This window comes from Tachypleus tridentatus, chromosome 6, assembly GCF_004210375.1.
Source record: "Tachypleus tridentatus isolate NWPU-2018 chromosome 6, ASM421037v1, whole genome shotgun sequence".
Taxonomy (NCBI): Eukaryota; Metazoa; Arthropoda; class Merostomata; order Xiphosura; family Limulidae; genus Tachypleus; species Tachypleus tridentatus.
The window spans coordinates 54,028,967-54,048,102 of NC_134830.1; the positions used below are offsets into that span (position 1 = coordinate 54,028,967).

General features: G+C 37.7%; 1 protein-coding gene across 1 annotated transcript; it reads left to right on the forward strand.

Annotated features, from left to right (window-relative positions):
• The first annotated feature begins 327 nt into the window (after positions 1 to 327).
• Positions 328 to 18,686, forward strand: LOC143252540 (uncharacterized). The gene is made up of 2 exons (XM_076504840.1): positions 328 to 541; positions 15,670 to 18,686. Exon 2 carries the CDS (start codon positions 15,695 to 15,697, stop codon positions 16,742 to 16,744), a length of 1,050 nt encoding a protein of 349 aa, XP_076360955.1. The 5' UTR covers positions 328 to 541; positions 15,670 to 15,694; the 3' UTR covers positions 16,745 to 18,686.
• The last annotated feature ends 450 nt before the right edge of the window (positions 18,687 to 19,136 follow it).

Here is a 19,136-nt window from a genome sequence, read left to right on the forward strand (position 1 = left end):
TCTGTACTAACAACAAAGAATACCAAACTGCCAACAAAAACAAGTCCACGAGTTACTATGCGCTCTAGTTTCGCCGAGTACTTAGCAATATCAGTTTGCAACGCTTTCAACGCTCAGAATCGCCGTTTGCATCATAGCTTTTCCTTCTAAACGTGAGTTTTTTGACCATTGACAACAGCTATGCACGAATATCAATGTCGCTGATGTCAACACTAACAATATTTAACACTCTTAGGGATGTATCGTTGTTTAACGTTTCCTCTACCTGTTTACACTGTTGGACTCGTCCGACTGGTAGACTACGGTATTAACCAATGATTACGTATTCTAAGCGCCAAGGTTAGTTAGCAAACGCATATCCTTCCATAGTAACCTTTCGCTACCGCCATCTAGCCAACGACAAAATTAAGTCACTCTTCACAGATCAAAGTGAGAGATTCGTGAATCTTAGCGCACGTGAGTTTGGTGTTAGAAATCCGATCTACCGCTGTTGACAAGTGCACTTCTGCCTGTTCTCTAGTTTTCCACTTTTAAACCAATGGTAAGTTTAACCTTTAAATTTCATACATTACAGTAACTAGTTATTTTTTGCTCTTTTTAATGAATTGGTTACGGTTTATTAATAATCGTCTACTAGTGTTTTCAGTTCTGTTTCGGTAAAATATTCAGAAGTTTGAGTATATTAAAGAGAATAATTTACCAAACCCATTTTCTATATGATAAAGGGCCTAATTATGTAATATGTGTTAATTGAATGAACTAAATTTATGCATAATACCTATGTTAAATATCCTAAAACATATGTACTAACTGAGAAGTGTCGCTAAGATGTCAGGATCAGAGTGGAGAGAAGTTATAATGCTAAACGGAAAACCTGAGAAATAGGGGTGGTGGTAGGGTGGAAAGAGGGTAAATTTTAAACTGGAAAACCTAGATAATTTTCTGCAATTTCATTTACGATAATTCTTGAGGTGTATCTGGTTATAAGTTTAACAATAAAGAATTAATAATTCAACACTACAGTATCTCCAGTGCTCCTTCACGTGCAACTACGCCAAACACTGAAACATTAATATAATTGACATTTTAAAATCAACAATTTGAACGCCGACAGTTCGTGACGCTCTGGAATCTTGTAGGCCTAACGTCCGTAATAAAACAATTCACTGCGGACGTTTTACGTACATACAGGGTGGCCCGTAAGTCCCTACCCATCCATATATCTTATGTATCCAGTGTATCTGTGTGCTGTTCCTCATTCTCGCTGCATAGTATACCCACGTACTTGTCACAATACGCTCTTCAAGTGTAAGTGGGCTTACATCGGCCATATTTTTCTGAAAAAAAACAACAACAACAAATTTATAATACATGCGTAATTGAATATAACATAATACCATATGGATGGGTAGGGACTTAGGGCCACCCTGTATATATATACATATTCCTTTTAATTTGCCCATTACGCATTTCACATCAGAAGGTGTGAAAATAACGCTACGAATTTAAATCTATCTTTTGCCTCTCCCAAATCACTACCCAATAGGTCTTTCGTTTAGTACCTGATCTCGTCCAAAATCATATCAATAAAGTTCCCATATATACGCAATATTTTTGGCATATTTCATATCAGTACATCGTAGAGCAATAGTTGTTTTCAGTAATACACTAGATGTACTTCCGCGGGGTTTCTGATAGCGTTTTATTTCAAGAATAAATAAAACTAAAATTAAGAGTAACAAATATTTCGATTTCCTGCTTTTGACGTTCATATATTGTATTGTAGCCTACATAATGCATAATTCTTCTCGTGATTCATGGAACTCGCATTTTACGGACCTCATGACAGAACAAATCACAACATTAAACGTCTCTTGTATAAGGTTATTTTAGTGTCTACTGACTGACTGACGGACAACACACTACTGTAAAGTTGTGCGAGTTGTTACAACAGGTAACCTCTCCACGCAGCTATCGGCCTTCTTTCTGGGAAGTTACTGGCAAGTGTTAATTCCACCGACACACTTATTATACACGTCCAGAAGTATAAATGAATACAGCACATTTGTACTACAAGCCAACTTTCGGAATTCTCATGTCAATACTCCCCCTTTTTTCCTTTAGCATTCATAAGATGTAATCGAACGTGATTCTATTTGAGGTACACCGTGTGAGTTTGCTAAATCGAGCTAACAAGTCTTACCTTCAACTGTATTTTTATAATGTCTGTCAGTTGAAGAGCGTCAGGATATCAACACACTGTTTCTCTTTGAAACGTGACTTTAACTGTATAGTCTAGTTTTAAAACAACTTATTTATTTATTTATTGTGTCCAGTGGCGTAACTACAAGAGCTGTGCACCCCTAGATAAAATGTAATTGGCCACCTACATTTATTCTTCTATCGACAATTATTAACTTGGTCAGGCCCTTCGTGCCCTCTTTAGGTGCTGACCCACGCAACTGTAGGGACTGAAGGAACATAGTTATGCCACTGACAAAGATAGAGAAAAATTTGTTTCATAGAATTATTTGCCTATATCCGTCCTTGAATTTGAACTAATATACCAGAGGGAAGATGGGCATTCAATAAATAGCTCCCACCTCGAACCCCTGAGCTACTGGGAGGTGGAATTTGACTGCACCCAAAGTTCCAAAGTGCGGAATACGTTTTTACGACGAGAACCGTAACCCTCAGCTTCATAGACAGAGCAAGCGAGCGACGTACAAACCTTTCATATTGCTCGGATTTTCCTTGTCTCTGACTCACGTTATTGGTTTGGTTTGTTTTCAATTACGCGCAAAGCTGCAAGAGGGCTGTCTGCGCTAGCCGTCCCTAATTTAGCAGTGTAAGACTAGAGGGAAGCCAGCTTAGTCATCACTACCCACCGCCAACTCTTGGGCTACTCTTTTACCAACGAATAGTGGGATTGACTGTCACATTATAACGCACCCACGGCTGAAAGGGCGAGCATGTTTGGTGTTACGGGGATTCGAACCCGCGACCCTCGGATTACGAGTCGAGTGCCTTAGCCACCTGGCCATGTCGGGCCCTCACGTTATTAATAGTGAGAGATAGTTAGAAATCGTTTAGAGAAACAAAGTTCCCCAAGATCAAGAGTTTATCAGAACTTCTGTGTTTTGTTCTCGCAGAACAGCAAAGATAGAGCAAAATTTATTTAAACAGTTTACAACAGACACGTTATAAACGGTACCAATAGTAGTACAGTGGAGACAAGTGGCACCTCTCCTTTCAAGTACAAATATGCTTTTAAGTTTGTAATGCAATAAAAGTTTCTTGTCCAAAAAAGGAAAAGACATTCAGCATCTTGCATTCTTATGATTTTTTCATATTGTCACTTTTCTTAGCCGTACTGGTGTTGTTTGTAAGAACGGAATTATAATACAGGGCTGCGATGGTTTTATTGCCTTGAAAATTTTAGATGTTTTACGGTAAGTAGTTCCAAGACGCTGAATCTGAAAATGATATCAGTTTTCCTCCAATCACGTATGGTTTTTTCACAAATTGTCATACGTACTTTTACACAAGTGAATCGCTTTCATTGAAATCAGGTCACATTTTGTTATGCTTAAAATCTTGACAACCAATGGCTATAGATTTCTCTAGACCAATCGCGACGTCAGTCTTATAGGTCGTTCTAGAACCCAAACATAATAATAATAAATGTTCATTGTGGTAAACAAAATAATAATTTGATCTAAGTAACAGTTTTTCTTCCCAGTTTGTAAACAAATATTTAAGTGGTGGAAAAAAATAAATATTTTCGAAATCTGTGTAACTGAATTATGGAAAATCCGTTATTAAAACGAAAAAAACTTTCATGAAATTTAAATTTGCAGGCCTGTGTAATCGGACACCACAGAAATTGAAAAAGTAAGTTCCAGAGGCAGTGAAAACGTGTATGTTTTCTGTACGTAGAAAAAGACCTTATAACACTGGTCAGCAATGTAATGGACTAAACAGGTTTTCCATAGCTGCTCGACGGTTTGAAGTCGTAGCACGTGTTCGTGTAACTCAGTCCATGAACCCTTCTTTAGTCACTTTCTTGTTTGGGTGGAACGTCATGTTAACCTGTCTTTAAATGTAAATCAACCGGCACGTGCACAGTGAGGTGTTTTTCGAACACAGAAATACTCATAGGAAAACGAGGTAGAGTACCAGATAAGCTAATCTTTGGGCTGAAACATTCACAAATGGTTCCTCTCAAATCTGACATTGCAGAGGGTGCCAAAAGAGACTACTAAGTAATTTAGGAACACAACAGGCGGTAAGATAACCATCATGATATGAAAATTATCATCACGTCATAAGAACATAACAAACTGTTGATGTTTCACCTGCTGTCAAGCTGAAACAACAACAAAGACAGAACTCGATAGACAGATTAGATATTTGCACATTAAACTATAAGGAGAACATCTACAATGCACAAAGTCACAACAACAAAATAACTCCTTGACGTCATGCACGTGATTGTTGTTGTTTTTGTTTTCTATGGGGAGGGGAATCACCAGTGATAGGTTAATAATAAAACTTATCATGAACTGGATGCCTTTTAATTTTACTTTGACCAGCTCGCTGGCTTTTTAATACAGACAAACGTTTTGAACGTATTTAATAGACTGTTGTTTATAGATGGAGCTGGGGTTATTAAAACAGGGTGTGGAAAAACATTGGAGGGGGGCTGCACTCGTGGCCCATGAACACTACGACATCGAGAGAGCTGACAACTACAAATGAAAGAAGTGTTAGCATATAACAAATATTCACCGCCATGTTTCACTGATTATACTGTTATAAGCACTTGGACATAACACAAGTAAGGTAATCCATACTTAAATTTCAACACTATCTTAGAACTTTCTGGGTAAAATGACCCTAGAAACCTCCGTTTTAACACGTGTTCATGTTACATTCATTTTTTCTCAAAACGCCATTCTACATGACACCTAAAAGTCCTCCAGTAACATAATTCTGCTCTGGCGTTGTCCAATTGACTAATTGTTCAATACCAGATATTCGGATTTCCTGTCTAACATGTAGAAAAACGAACAATTTCCTGTAGTTGACCACTACAATGATCGCCATTACTCCTAAAGCTATGGTCTGACAAATATTAATAATTTCTGTCCACTCTCAGATAACCTTTTACTGGTAAAGAAAAGATAACGGTAAATGGAATTAAAGAGAAACAGATGAAAAATTATGTACAACTGAAACAAAAATGAATAAATTAGATCACATAGCGACGGACAGATAGACGTGAAAGTTAGGTACAGATAAATCGTAGTGTATATATATATATATATATATTCTAAAAAAACACACCGTAACATTGGTAAAAACAGCATTATAAACATTAACATCCTGTATGAATGTTTACAGAAAGTTCTATCGCAGAGGTTTCATGTGGCATCCATTTAGCGTAGAGTACAGATCTAGATGTAAATTAGACATCTAGGTGGAGCGTGACATTAGAACAACCCTGTAGTGTCACTATTACACTGTAAAGTAGAGATCTAGATGTAAAGTTGACATCTAGGTGGAGCGTGACATTAGAACAACCCCGTAGTGTCACTATTACACTATATACTGTCTGTGTATATTATAGTGTGTGTATTTATATTTCTCATACTTCCGTGCCCAGGTAATGAGACACGTTTGATTTAAGAGGGTTGTTTTCTATCTTTAAAGATATATTTTTTGTAAACATGAATGTTTGCAGCCTTTTCAGCCGTGGGGGCGTGATAATATTCGATCAATCCCACTATTCGTTGGTAAAAGAGTTGACATTGGGTGGTGATGACTAACTGCCTTCTTAACTGCTAAATTAGGAACAGGTAGCGGCGCAGGTAGCCCTTGTGTGGCTGTGTGCGAAATTCAAAACAAACAGACAAAAAGGATGCAGGTACTTGTTTGTACCACAGTTGTACTTCTTTGTTATTCCTTGATCCGTCGTTATCATCAGTTATTATATTTAAATATGTTTTGGTTTCCTTTCTGCGCGCGTGCCTTTTTTTTTTTTTTTTTTTTGTCTCCGCTGTTATTACGTGGACGGGCGAAACACGAATGATAGAAATAATTGTAATCTTGGTAACTACCCTCCTTCTTTGAGTTATGTTGTCCATTCTTTTGCTTGTTTTACGCGATTTTTCCCTTTAAGCGGTAACCTACCATTAAAAAACAAACAAAAATCATTTGATTCAGTTCATTACATAATTGCTCAAATAAAGTATATTCTGGTACGGGCAGTTCACCTGGGAAGAATATTCGATGTTTAGGCCTCAGGCAATACAGAGCCAGATTGTTTGTTATACAATGTTAACATTCTGTTTGTTTTTGTTTGTAAATATTCTTGCTGATTACGATGATTCATTCCATAGAACTCAACCACAATGTGTATGAAACCAAGACATCCAGTGATAACTTTATGAAATGTTTACGTGAAACATTGTACTAGAGGACTCAACTGGTGACACATTAGGTAACACTGTCTGTAAACAATTTAGAAAAGGACTCGACTGATGACACTAAGTAATACTTTCTGTAGACAATATAGAAGAGAACTTCCCTGGTGACACATTAGGTAATACTTTAGGTAAACAGTATAGGAGAGGACTCTGTTGATACATGAGGTGGTATTTTGTGTGGACAGTACAGGCGACACAGATTGAGATTACTGAAGTACTGAGAAGAATCAAGTTTTACGTCTTGACCATTCTGTCGTAATAAAGTCAATTGAAGTAATAACCACAAGTGTAGATACAAAATAATGTAGCGAAGTTCAGATGTATGGTCATCTATAGAAATGGTTCTCAACTCACTTTCCTCTCCTCGGTGAGTCGCTTGATAAACCAAAGACAATCTCGCTGACCCCTCCTCTTCTTCCCATAATTAAATATTTCTATCTGCACAAATTCACTCTGCGATGTCTGAAGCAACAACCGACATTAATCATTCCGTCAGCTAACAGAGAATTTTAAAATAAAACTTTATTTTCATTAAAATAAACATGACCTTCGTTTTTATTTTATTTAGTTATCGTAATATGGAGATTCGTTCTTTCCCATCTCCAACCATATCAAAATGATCTCGCACCCCTGGTGGTTCCTCGGACGAAAGGCTGAGAACCACGAATGTAAAAGAGTGTATTTATAGATATATTAATACCAAAGGACCAATCTGGCGGTTATACGGTATAGAAGCTACATTTTCCTTTAAGCTAATATTAATATAGATCAATCACCTGGGCCTGGCATGGCCAGGTGGTTAAGGTGCTTGACTCGCAATCTGAGAGTCGCGGGTTCTAATCCCTGTCACACCAAACATACTCGCTCTTTCAGCCGTGGGATCGTTATAATGTAACTCTCAATCCCACTATTCGTTGGTAAAAACAGTATCCCAAAAATTTTGTTTTAAGACGTGATACTAAAAGCGATGAAACACCATTCAAACTTGTACGTTTCTTCGTCCAAAACTCTCGGCGAATCCCCCTGTTTTTCAACTAAGAAAGTAGAAGAAATAAAACCTCCAGAAACTTAGTTTTGTTTTTATTTGAAAAGAAAAGCTGAGTCACAAATGTGAATGTCCAAGATATCTTTAGCTTCCAAATAGGTAAATGCCACTTTACTTCTTAAGTTTACTTTGCATAAAAATTAGATAACATTCATGTTTTAGACAAAAACCAAAACGCATACGCCTACTTTAAAACTACAAAATCCCATTGCAAGCTCATAAAAACCAAGTTTGCGCAGGCGCGACTTCTTTTCAGTGTTAAAAGTTAGTGGGTTGCATGAATAGAAGCGCCTGTTTGACATTTAGTGGTAAAAGCTGTGCACGTTAATGTATGCAGGGATAGAAATGGTAATCGATTATCTTAATATGGTTACAACTCTTTCGTGTTATAAAGAAGTGTAGGGAGCAGGGGAAGTCCATCCCCATTTTCCAACTTACCCTAGCAAATATTCATCTTGTTTAAAAAAAATATTACTGCCAAGAAAAGCGAGCGAATGCATAAAATTTAATATCCAGGGCCCTAAGAGTAAGACTAATCTAAGATTATGATTAGTTTTGAAACCATGGCCAACTTACTGTTGCGTCGCTCCCTTCCCCCACTTTGCTTCCTACACTTCTCTGTAGGAATGTAACGTAGGAATTTCCATGGAGGAAAACTGTTTATGTAATTTTATTGAATGATTTTCTGTGAACTCAGATAAGTGGACTACACTGGTGTGGTGGAAGAAAAGCAAGCCTGATCACTCAGGAATTGTTTGTTTGTAGTTAAGCACAAAACTACATAAAGAGTTATCTGTGCTTCTCACACAGAAACAAATCTGCAAACATGTACATATAATTTGTTGTTAACAAAATCAGAAACACTGCACCAATCGAGGGGATCTCCATGGTAACCGACTATAATGTGGGATGAAAAATGTACCCTACGTTTTGGAGGTGATTGAGAAGGTAGGACTTGCATTTTGATGGCAATACACTGTCTATCAGTCTTAACCTCCGAAATACACAAGAAATATATATATATCCACGAACGTCATTTTCAAATACCGTAAGTATATATAAGGCATCAACTTCCACAATATAATTACAAAAAAATGTGCCATTATCAAAACAGTTGTACATATATATATATATATAAAACTAGTAGATTCTAGTAATATCTTATAATAAACAGTACGTTTGATTCATATGTTTTGGAACATATGACGTGGGACATAATTTTACATTGATACCAGTGTTAATTTGTACACAAATTAGTGAAAGTACTGCATAAATTACTGAAAGTAGAGACAAACCAGAAATATTCTAACCTCCGAAAAACTACCAGTCAAAACCAATAACAGTGCAGATAAGATAATGAAGAAAAAGGCGTTCTTCCAAGAATTGTGGATAGAGGGCATCTGTCTGCGCTCATTCTAAAATTTCATATTGATTCTGAAAGAGAAATGAAACTCATGACTGACAGTTGATAGGTTTTGCTTGTCCATGATACAGAAAGTGTTAATTGTTTGTTGGTATTGGTGCGAAGCCACATTGAACTATCTGCTCTATTTATAAAGGGGAATCGAACCCCGATATTTTGCGTTATAACTTTATAAATGTATCACTGATCTTCATCTAAACTGCATTAAAAACTGTTAAGAATTTTCTATGGTGTGATGTTAACTTTCGAACACCGCAGTCTTGAAGATAAACACGCTCTTTTTTATATATTCAAAATAAATATCGTGAAGTGCTTGAACCTGTTTCTTTTTACAGTTTAACTGAGATAGAATGAAGATAAACTTACACAAACTATGAATTAAAATAAAACAAGAGGCAAGTCTGTCATCCACCACAGTAATTATCAAAATTTGTTTATAGCTATAAAATTCAACGACTGTCTTGAAACATTGTACCGTTGATGTAATATTCTGCTTTCATTCCTGATGGCTCAGCAAAGAGGCTGTGATCTTATAGCGCTTAGAAACAACAAGATGTTTCTACACTCACGGTGGAGATAGATAGGTAGGTAGTCCATTGCATAACTTCGTGCTTGGGCCAAGTGGTTAGTGCGTAATATGAAGCTCGCGGCTTCGAATTCTCATTCAACACCAGACATGTTCGCCCTTTCAACCGTGGGGACGTTGTCATGTGACGGCCAATTTTATTATTCGTTGATAAAAAAAAAAAAGTAGCCCTACAAGTGGCAGTGAGGAGTGACAACAAGCTGTCTTCCCTTCAGTCTTACACTGTTAAATTAGGGACGGCGCGTAGATAGCCCTCTGTAGCTTTGTGCGAAATTCCAAAATAGACAAACAAACAAACTTTGACAAACTAACGAAGTCCACATTTTCTAAATGACTGAGGCTCTTTTTCTTTTCAAGGCAAAATTTTCCGACATTTTTACTAGAGAAACTATGCTTCCAGGTGACTTGGCAATAAGTCCAAGGGCTTATAAAGCTAAAAATTGAATTTCGATACCCGATAAAACGAACAACTAAACACAAAACCGGTTGAAGTGATTTATTTTTAATGAACACTACATCTTCGTTATCAAAATTAACTTGTGAAAAATGTTTTTCCAAAATTCTTATTTCTAGAAGTGCTGTGTACATATATCGTTCAAAAATAAACGTTGAAGTTCTCACGATGACATTTAGAAGCTGAATATTGAGTAACTTGTTGGTGTTATTGCTTACAAGGTGTTTTAATTGCCTGCTCTTTCAACTCTACTCAAAGTAAGCTTCGCAACCCTCAAGACAATATGGACAAGAAGGACTTTCGCCTGATTTTCCTTTACGACTTGGGCCCGACATGGCCAAGCGTGTTAAGGCGTGCGACTCGTAATTTGAGGGTTGCGGGTTCGCATCCCTGTCGCGCCAAACATGCTCGCCCTCCCAGCCGTGGGGGCGTTATAATATGACGTTCAATCCCACTATTCGTTGGTAAAAGAGTAGCCCAAGAGTTGGCGGTGGGTGGTGATGACTAGCTGCCTTCCCTCTAGTCTTACACTGCTAAATTAGGGACGGCTAGCACAAATAGCCCTCGAGTAGCTTTGTGCTAAATTCAAAAACAAACCAAAACCTTTACGACTTAAAACTTAGACGAAAAGCTACCGAAACTACACAGAACATCAACCAGGTAGTGGAAGGAAGTCATCCTCAGATGGAAACACGTTAAGGGAAGCAGTTGAGACAGACCCTCACACAACAATACATGAGCTTGTAGAAAGCAAGACACAAGAAAATCAAGCATTGCCAACTACCTGAATGTGATTGGAAAAACGAAAAAGTTGGATAAGTGAGTTCTGCATGATCTGACTGAAGATCAACAAAATCAGCATTATGAGACCTGTCAAGGATGATGCTCCAAAAATTGAAAAAATTGGGAATCAAAGTTATTTCTCATCCATCTTATTCCCCAGACCTTTTTCCTACAGATTTTCATTTTTCAAGCACTTTGACAACTTTTTGAACAACGAACGTTTTCAAAACCAGGCAACTGTAGAAGAAACTTTCAGGGAATTAATTGACCATAGAATCTCTGATTTCTACAGCAGAAGCATAAAGAGCATCGTTATATGTTGGCAAAAGTGTGTTGAAGTAAATGGGGCTTACTTTGGTTAAAACATGTACAGCACTGGTTTATACTTTTCCAAACTTCACAGTTCAAAAACGACATTTATTTCTGAACAACCTAATAGATACATAACGGTAACATTTTCAAATGTTACAAAACAATGAAAAATTAGAAAATCAGCCGTGGTAGCGCTTTAGAGAAGAAAATAAAATGTATTGTCTTTAGAAACTTTAAACTGTGATATTAAGAAATAATTATTTGTTAAAGTTAATTCGCGAAGTTCAGCAGCGCTCCACGCAAACTGTTTTTTTTTCTCTTACTAACGAATAATGAGATTGGTCGTCACAATACAACACATCCTATGCTGAAAGGATAGGCATGTTCGGCGCCTGGTTTCGATTCCTTTATCCTCCACAGATTGCGGATCGCAATCCCTAAACACTAGACCAGGCTAGTCCAAACGATGGGTCATCTGTATTTTGCTCATGGAGAGTATCAACTTCGACTTCTATAAGACCTGAATCTTACCTCCAAGCCACTATGAGGTGATTCATTTGTAAGTTTTTTGTTTCTAATGCTAAAAATCGAATATCAATCAGTATACGCAGTTGGGCAGAACATAGATAATTCATTGTGTAGCTTTGCATTCAACAAGAAGCAAATTTGTTTTAATAAATGTTAATTTAAGTACTTCAGATTTATTCATAAAGATATCAGGTATCGTGTATTCATGACAAATATACTCTAAGGCTGTTTGAAACATCCATTATTCTTAACTATTGACCGAAGGGTATGCAGCAGGTCAGCAGCACCCTATTATCTTGCATTCACGCCAAGAGTTTGAATCTGAGGGTCGCGGGTTCAAATCCCCGTCTTACCAAACATGTTCGCAATTTCAGCTGTGGTGTTGGTATAATGTGATGGTCAATCCCACTATTCATTGGTAGAAGAGTAGTCTAAGCATTGGCGATGGGTGGTGATCACTGCCTGCCTTCCCTCTCGTCTTACATTGCAAAATTAGGGACGGCTAGCGCAGAGAGCCTTCGTATAGCTTTGTGCGAAGTTCAAAACAAGCCAAACCAAGAGTTTGATTCTCACTCTAATAACTCCAAAACTTAAAGTTCGGAGGGAATATCGTTCGGATTATAACCCGGCTCACCAGATAAAAAATACAGAACTTCAACATCAGATGTCAGGAGTGTGGCAGGTCCATACAAACACTGGAAATTTTGGAGTTTACTATGGAGTTGTATGACAGAGTACCTGCTAACCATGTCCGTGAAAAAAGACAGAAAACTTTAAGCGTTCGAAGAGAGCGAGCCGATAAAACACTCGAACAAAACGTTCAATAACATGCATATTATATGGAGATATAGCTTCTAAAATACCACGCGCATCGAAGTCATTATAATTTAGTATATAGTTTCATGCTATTTAGTTACAAGCCATGAAGTAGCCACGTGCTCTTGCATTTCTTATTGCTTTATCAGTCGTGTGGGAGGAAAGTGAAGTTAGTTAACCAATTAATGTATATAAATACACTAAGCTTTCTCTTAAATGTTTTTAAATCTCGGTCTCTGATTCCTACACCTCTAAAGTTTCAGTTATGTGACCTGCGATCTTGATATTTGACCTGATAATTAACCAGACATCTCTGTGACAAATACCAAGTGTCACGATTAATTCGCCCTTCTGAGGAGTAACTTGGACACAAAACAGACATGCCAGCTGGGGCACGAAAAAAAGGTGTTGATTTTCCTTCCAGTTGGATTTTAAGCACAAACTCGTGGCATTTAAAGTATGTCTGGCTCAACTTATACCTAAGTAAATTCTGATTAACCGTCGTAATTTTAACATTATCGAACAGCCAGAAATTTTTTTTTGTTTCTTTGCAGCTTGAAGCATAAGATAAGTCATGAAATATGAAGTTAAGTAAAATGTTATTTATACATGTTAGAATACACTATCAATAGAGTCTCAGTTTAGTTTTAGTGAAGTTTCTACAAAACATGGCTTCCCAGCATAAAAGTAATTGGGACCCTTACACTTGTTTTTTTGTGAGTACCCCAGTGGTACAGTAGTATTTCTGTCGACTTACAACGCTAGAAACCGGATTTCGATACCCGTGGTGGATATAGTACAGATAGCCCATTGTGTACCTTCGTGCCTATCCACAATCAAGCCAAATCTTGTAACTGTAGCTACGATTCTGGCTGATTGAGGATCCTTTTTAGTTCGAGCTCCCCCACAATTGAGGGGGCTGCAGGAGGTATACTTTCATCACTGTGTGGCTATGATAAATGATGCAATATTCTATAAAGATATATATAAAAACCATTTTCACATTACGGAACTGATACATTTTCAATTGAATTTTATTATATGTACAATTAATATTATTTAGTTTATTAAATGCTTATTTACCAATTTGATAATTTACTTAAGTTTATCAGCGTTAAACTTTCTTTAATGAAGATTTCTTTTCTTTCATTATTCTTAATATGTTCATTACGGATCTGGAAGGAAGATTGGATAAAAATTAGCATTCCAGATCTATCTTTTGTATACCACAAGACACTGCTCGACTCGGAATGTAAGGGTCGAGTCTTCGAATCCCCGTCACACCAAACATACTCGCCCTTTCAGCCAGAGTGGCGTTATAATATAACAATCAATCCTATTATTTAACGATAAAGAGTAGTCCAAGAGCTGGTGGTGATAATTAGCTACTTTCTTTATCTTTCACTGCTAAATTTGGGACGGCTAGCGCAGATAGACCTCGTGTAGCTTTGCGTGAAATTCAAAAAGTGAACAAACGAACGTATTATAAAAAATGTTAGAGGAAAAGTATTAGCAGTCAAATTGGACTTTATTCATAATTCTTAGGCCTAAGAAAAGCCTCTTTGCTGGGCTAACTTCGGTGTTTTATATCATTACAATTCCAACAGACATGAAGAAGCGCGAGCTTTATACACTGTCAATAATTAATCTTTACAATACCGACTGAAGAAGATGACAGGTAAACAACAGAGGGCGAGAGAAATAAGGGCCCTATACTTTGGTTTAATTTCGGGCAAAGCACCACGAGGGGTATCTGCGCTAGTCTTCCCTAATTTAGCAGTGAAAGACTAAAGACAAGGCAGATAGTCATCACCGCACACCGCCAGCTCTTTTACCAACGAATAGTGAGATGACCGTCACATTATAACGCCCTTACGGCTGAAAGGGCAAGCATATTTGATGTGACGGGGATTCGAACCCGCGACCCTCAGATTACGAGTCGAGCGCCCTGACCACCTGTCCATACCAAACCGGACAGAATGCCGTATTGTTTTCTGTCGTCATATTTTTCCGCTCGTACTCTGCTGTAATAATTATCATTTAACGCTTTAATTAACAGTGGGTTTGTTCTGTTTCTGGTAAAGCCACAAACGCCACCGTTTCTAATTTTGATCTATTGACCAGAGGGAAGTCAACTGCTAACAGGACTCATCCCCAAGTCTCGGGCTACTCTGTATCAACGTATAGTGGGATTTACCATAACATTGTAAGCCCTCATCTTAGATTCTTGTTGTTCTCGGTTTTGGTGCTGCGATGTTCATATTGCGATTCCATCATCAGGACAATAAGGACGGATTACATTTTATTACAGCTCCTAAAGTTTACAATAACTATGAGACTAATAGTCTCCTAATACTGTTGGAAAAGTTAATTTGTAAAACATTGTTTTAAAGTTTTATTTTTGTGGTTTTTTTTTTCCATTATAATTTGTTCCCTGCTGGTACAGCCGTGAGTATTCGGATTTACATCGTTAAAATTAGAGGTTCGATTCCCCTCGGTGAATACAGCCCGATATGGCTGTGCTATAAGAAAAACACACACACAAATACTCCCTTTGTGATTTATTTGCTGAAAATAATACTGTTTCGAATATTGTACCTCAAGATGGCTGGTACGGGCATTAACATTTTTGCTAATAAAGCAGAGAACAACGTTTTGACCTTCTTAGGTCATCTACTAATTAATACTACGCCATTGTTAACCGTACATGTTTGTACAGTTCTAACGAAACTAAGAAACGTAAATTAAAAAATCATCACCAGAAGAAATTGCATTTATTTCATCCAACAGTGAAGAAAGGAAAAACTAATCCTTAATTTTGTGAAGATAAAACTATCCAATAATTTTAATCAATGTACAAACATTATCCATAATTTACAGAAAAACTACTAAAAGCCATGTTAAACTGGAAGTGTAATGAACTAAATGGCTTGAAGAAACAAAAAAACGAATCTAGACCATCAACTGGCCTGCTGCATTCAACCAGATATTTATGGTCTCATACAACGCAAAATCGATAGTAAGAACGACAAGGAAGATATTTTGTTGACCTGAAGATGGCTTAAGAAGGTCGAAACGTTGTTCTCTGGTTTACTACTAAAAGTGTTAATACCCATACCAGCCGTCCTGAGATACATTTTTACTTCAAGTGGGTTTCTCGCCATCGCGAGTTGTTTCGAATATTACTGAATCAAAATGAAAACGTTAATTAATTTTATTTATTTCCACTAGGTGGAGGTAAAACGGCCCTGTTAGTATGAAGTTCATGAAATGGGTAGGAGGACACTTAAGCCGCTCGCGTCGTAAGGGTAAGAGAGACCGAGAGAAAGAACAACCAAGAGAAAGTCCTGAAAGATTAGAACTTTTACCTCACGCTAATTGCTGCCCTCAGCAGGTTGTAACACAATTTCCCAGAGGATGTTACACCCCTCAAATCTTTTCGAAGCGTGACAAGAAGGTACCAACTATACGTACAAGTTTCCTTGATCTCACCGCTGCCAACGATACCAGCTCACCACGCCAACGATCCCGAATTCGAACGAACCCTTGGCTAAGCTGTACCAGAAGTTCAGTTTGTGGTTCTGTTGACAGTGGATGGAGTAGTTTTTCATTTTCTAGCTCTTCGGACATAAAAGAGACCAAGAACAGAATCCCACCCATTCCTCGGACTTCACCGTCATCCACCAGAAGTGGACGAGACGTCAATTCATTTGCATTCTCACAGACATCTTGTCAATCAGGATGGTGCGCAAGAGAACCATATCGACTGTATTCTAATCCAGATGCAATTAACTCCAATTTTAAATCTCAACCAAGTCTCGAACGATTGAACTACTGGCTTGCCCCACCTGGGCTGACACCTTGTTGTAAATCTGAAGCAAATGTTTATACTTTGGAGGTGGAAGAACCATTCTCTGGAAACTACCATTCTTCTGAAGACATAAGTCGAAACTCCATTACCGAAGAGTGTTCCAACTCTGATGTCGACAGCGCATGCGGTACTAGCATCAGTATCACACCACTTTCAGAGACCATAGCCAGTGACGTCGTTGACCTTACAGAATCACTGGACGACAAAGTTAAGCGTTTGATAGCTGAGCGCCATTTTGTCGAGAAGAAAATATCTCGGATCCGTGAAGAAGAACAGTTTTACAATGAGCAGAAACTGCGACTCCACCAAGAACTCTTGGAATATCGCAGGGAACTAGTAATGCGTACTTTAAAAGGATTTCGACTTCGTGTTGAGCAACAAAATGACCAGTTACGAAGATCATTCTGTAAAAACCAAGACATGAAGACTAATTAGGCTAAAACAGGAGTGTGATCCAGTTTCATTCTATTAATTATTTCTTTGTTGTTGTTTTTTTTTTATCCAGGTGTTATTTATTGTACTTGCTACTGTTTGTGAGCGAACTGGACATTGTAAGTGATAAGAATGTAAAAACATGTACAAAAGTTTGTCAATTTCTTAATTTTAGCTAAAGTTTATGTTCAGTGTCGTTTTTATTCGATTATTATTTCATTATTTAATATTTTTGAAGAAAACAGACAATTTTAATTAATTTTTTCGTTGTCTAGAATCTCTGCTGTCCGGAGTATCTTAACAGAAGTTAGAAACCAGATGTTTGTAAGATTGTCAGTACTTGAAATATTTCCGTTTTCAACAGAAGCATTATTATAGAAAAAGAATATGATTAGTATATCTACACCGTGTATCGCACACTCTTAACAATATGGTGGACTAGAGACCAATGTGTCGGGCTGAAGACCGTGGGTCCAAGGTTCAAGACTTGATTTTGCTGAACGAGTTGTGCACTTACAGCTGTAGGTGCATTATAAATGTGACACTCACATACCTTTATTTGGCTCGAAGTATCGGACAAATCCCTCACGGCGGCTGGTGTCCTGGGTTTCTGCCTTCCACCTGGTTGGTGGCTCATACTAGAGAAAGCTTTTCCTGGTTTTATCGTATAGCCCACGTGCGCTAAAATATGCCAATCAAGTTAAACCTCGGATGTCGAGAGAGATAAAACAGCAACAAACGAACTAAAGTATACGATGTATTGTTTTCTATTAGTTACATCATCTAAGTTTTCGTAATAAAATCAGTCAAGTATCACGAAGTATTCCCTTGCTTTCCTGTACTTTTAATTTTTGAATTCCTTTGAAGTGTTTCTGGCTCGTATATTCTTTTTTGTAGGTTTATTTATAAAGCTGCGTTATTGCTCTGGGATGCTGTATCGAGCCCAACCCAGTGGTGGGCTTTACGGATTGCAAAGCCAAGATTCCCCAGTTTGCATCCCATTTAAGCCCAAAACAATAGCAAACGAACCTGATGTTCTGCGCTTTAGGAGTGTTATGTTCTAATATTTAGTCTGGCAAAAGAGAAGTCAAGAAATTGGCGCATAGAGGCTCTGATTGGCTGCTAACCATCTAGTGTATCTGTTCAAAATTAAAGATGGCTTGTGCATATAGCCCTCATGCTGTCATGTCCGATACTCAAAGACAAACAAGACAACTGGGCTGGTAGAAAAATGCATGTTAAATTCACAAATGCTCAGACGATCCTAACGTAATCCGTGCAACTGAACCGAACATATCTCTATTTACAACTGTTCGGGTGTTCGCCCTTTTCGGTAGGTTAAGCGCATGGCAGTCTCAGCTACCTAATGAAGAACATCCTTTGACACCCCACCACCCTCACTCCACTTCCGGTTGTTCAACGGTAAGCTTGGAAACTTGTAAGATAAAAATCAAGGTTCAGTTTCTGTTGTGGGCACAGCACAGACAGCCCATTGTGCACCTTAAATGAATCATTTCAGAACCTCATTATGAGCAAGTAACAGAGTGTGTGTATGTATATGGATGATGTATTTCTTGTTTGTACATTTTAAACGTACAGAGCCTATTAACATTTTACGCTCGTGCACTAAGTCTTTAAGTGTATTAAAACGTTCATCCCACTAGGAGGTATTTGAACTTTATTCACGGGTTGAAGTTAGAAAATGTTTGTTTATAAACGTCGGCTACTAGTGCGTATCGAAACCCAGTTTTTTTGCGTTATTAGCTACAAGGTAGCAGTTAGTAAGAAAGACAAGATGCGATTTTTCAACTGATATATTAATACCGGTATGTTTCTTCTCAGAGTGATGTTATCGATGTTTAAAGTAGTTTTTGTGGTTCGAACGACGTTACTTTATGTCAACTTCCTGTTTGTATGTTAATAAAGTCTGTACTTTCCCATTTAAGCTGCTTGTTGATTACTGTTACGTATCTTGTTATGGCAAAACGTTAAGTCTTACTTGTTTTATATCACAAATAGAAGTGTGGTGTATGTTGGGTTAGTTTTGAAGACACATGCACGTTGCGTTACATATCCAAGAAGTGTGGTGTATGCTGGGCTAGTTTTGAAGACATACGCACGTTGCGTTACATATCATTTACGAGTACAGTGACGCAGACGGTAACTCTCAAAGCTTATGGAGATCAAATCCGGGTTTCAATGCAACAGGGTATCCCACTGTATAGGTTTGACTGAACAAAGAAAGAATGAAATGTGATCGATATGTGGTTCATACCAAATTATATTTTACGTTTTTTATGGTTTTATACAAAGTGAACGCTTAACTATAAATGACATTTCGTACACGGAAACGATTTGTTTGTTTATATTTAAGGGCAGAGCAACACACAGAGGG

What these genes read in the sequence shown, in the direction of transcription:
- LOC143252540 (XM_076504840.1), top strand. Translation starts at nt 15,695, where the DNA reads ATGAAGTTCATGAAATGGGTAGGAGGACACTTAAGCCGCTCGCGTCGT.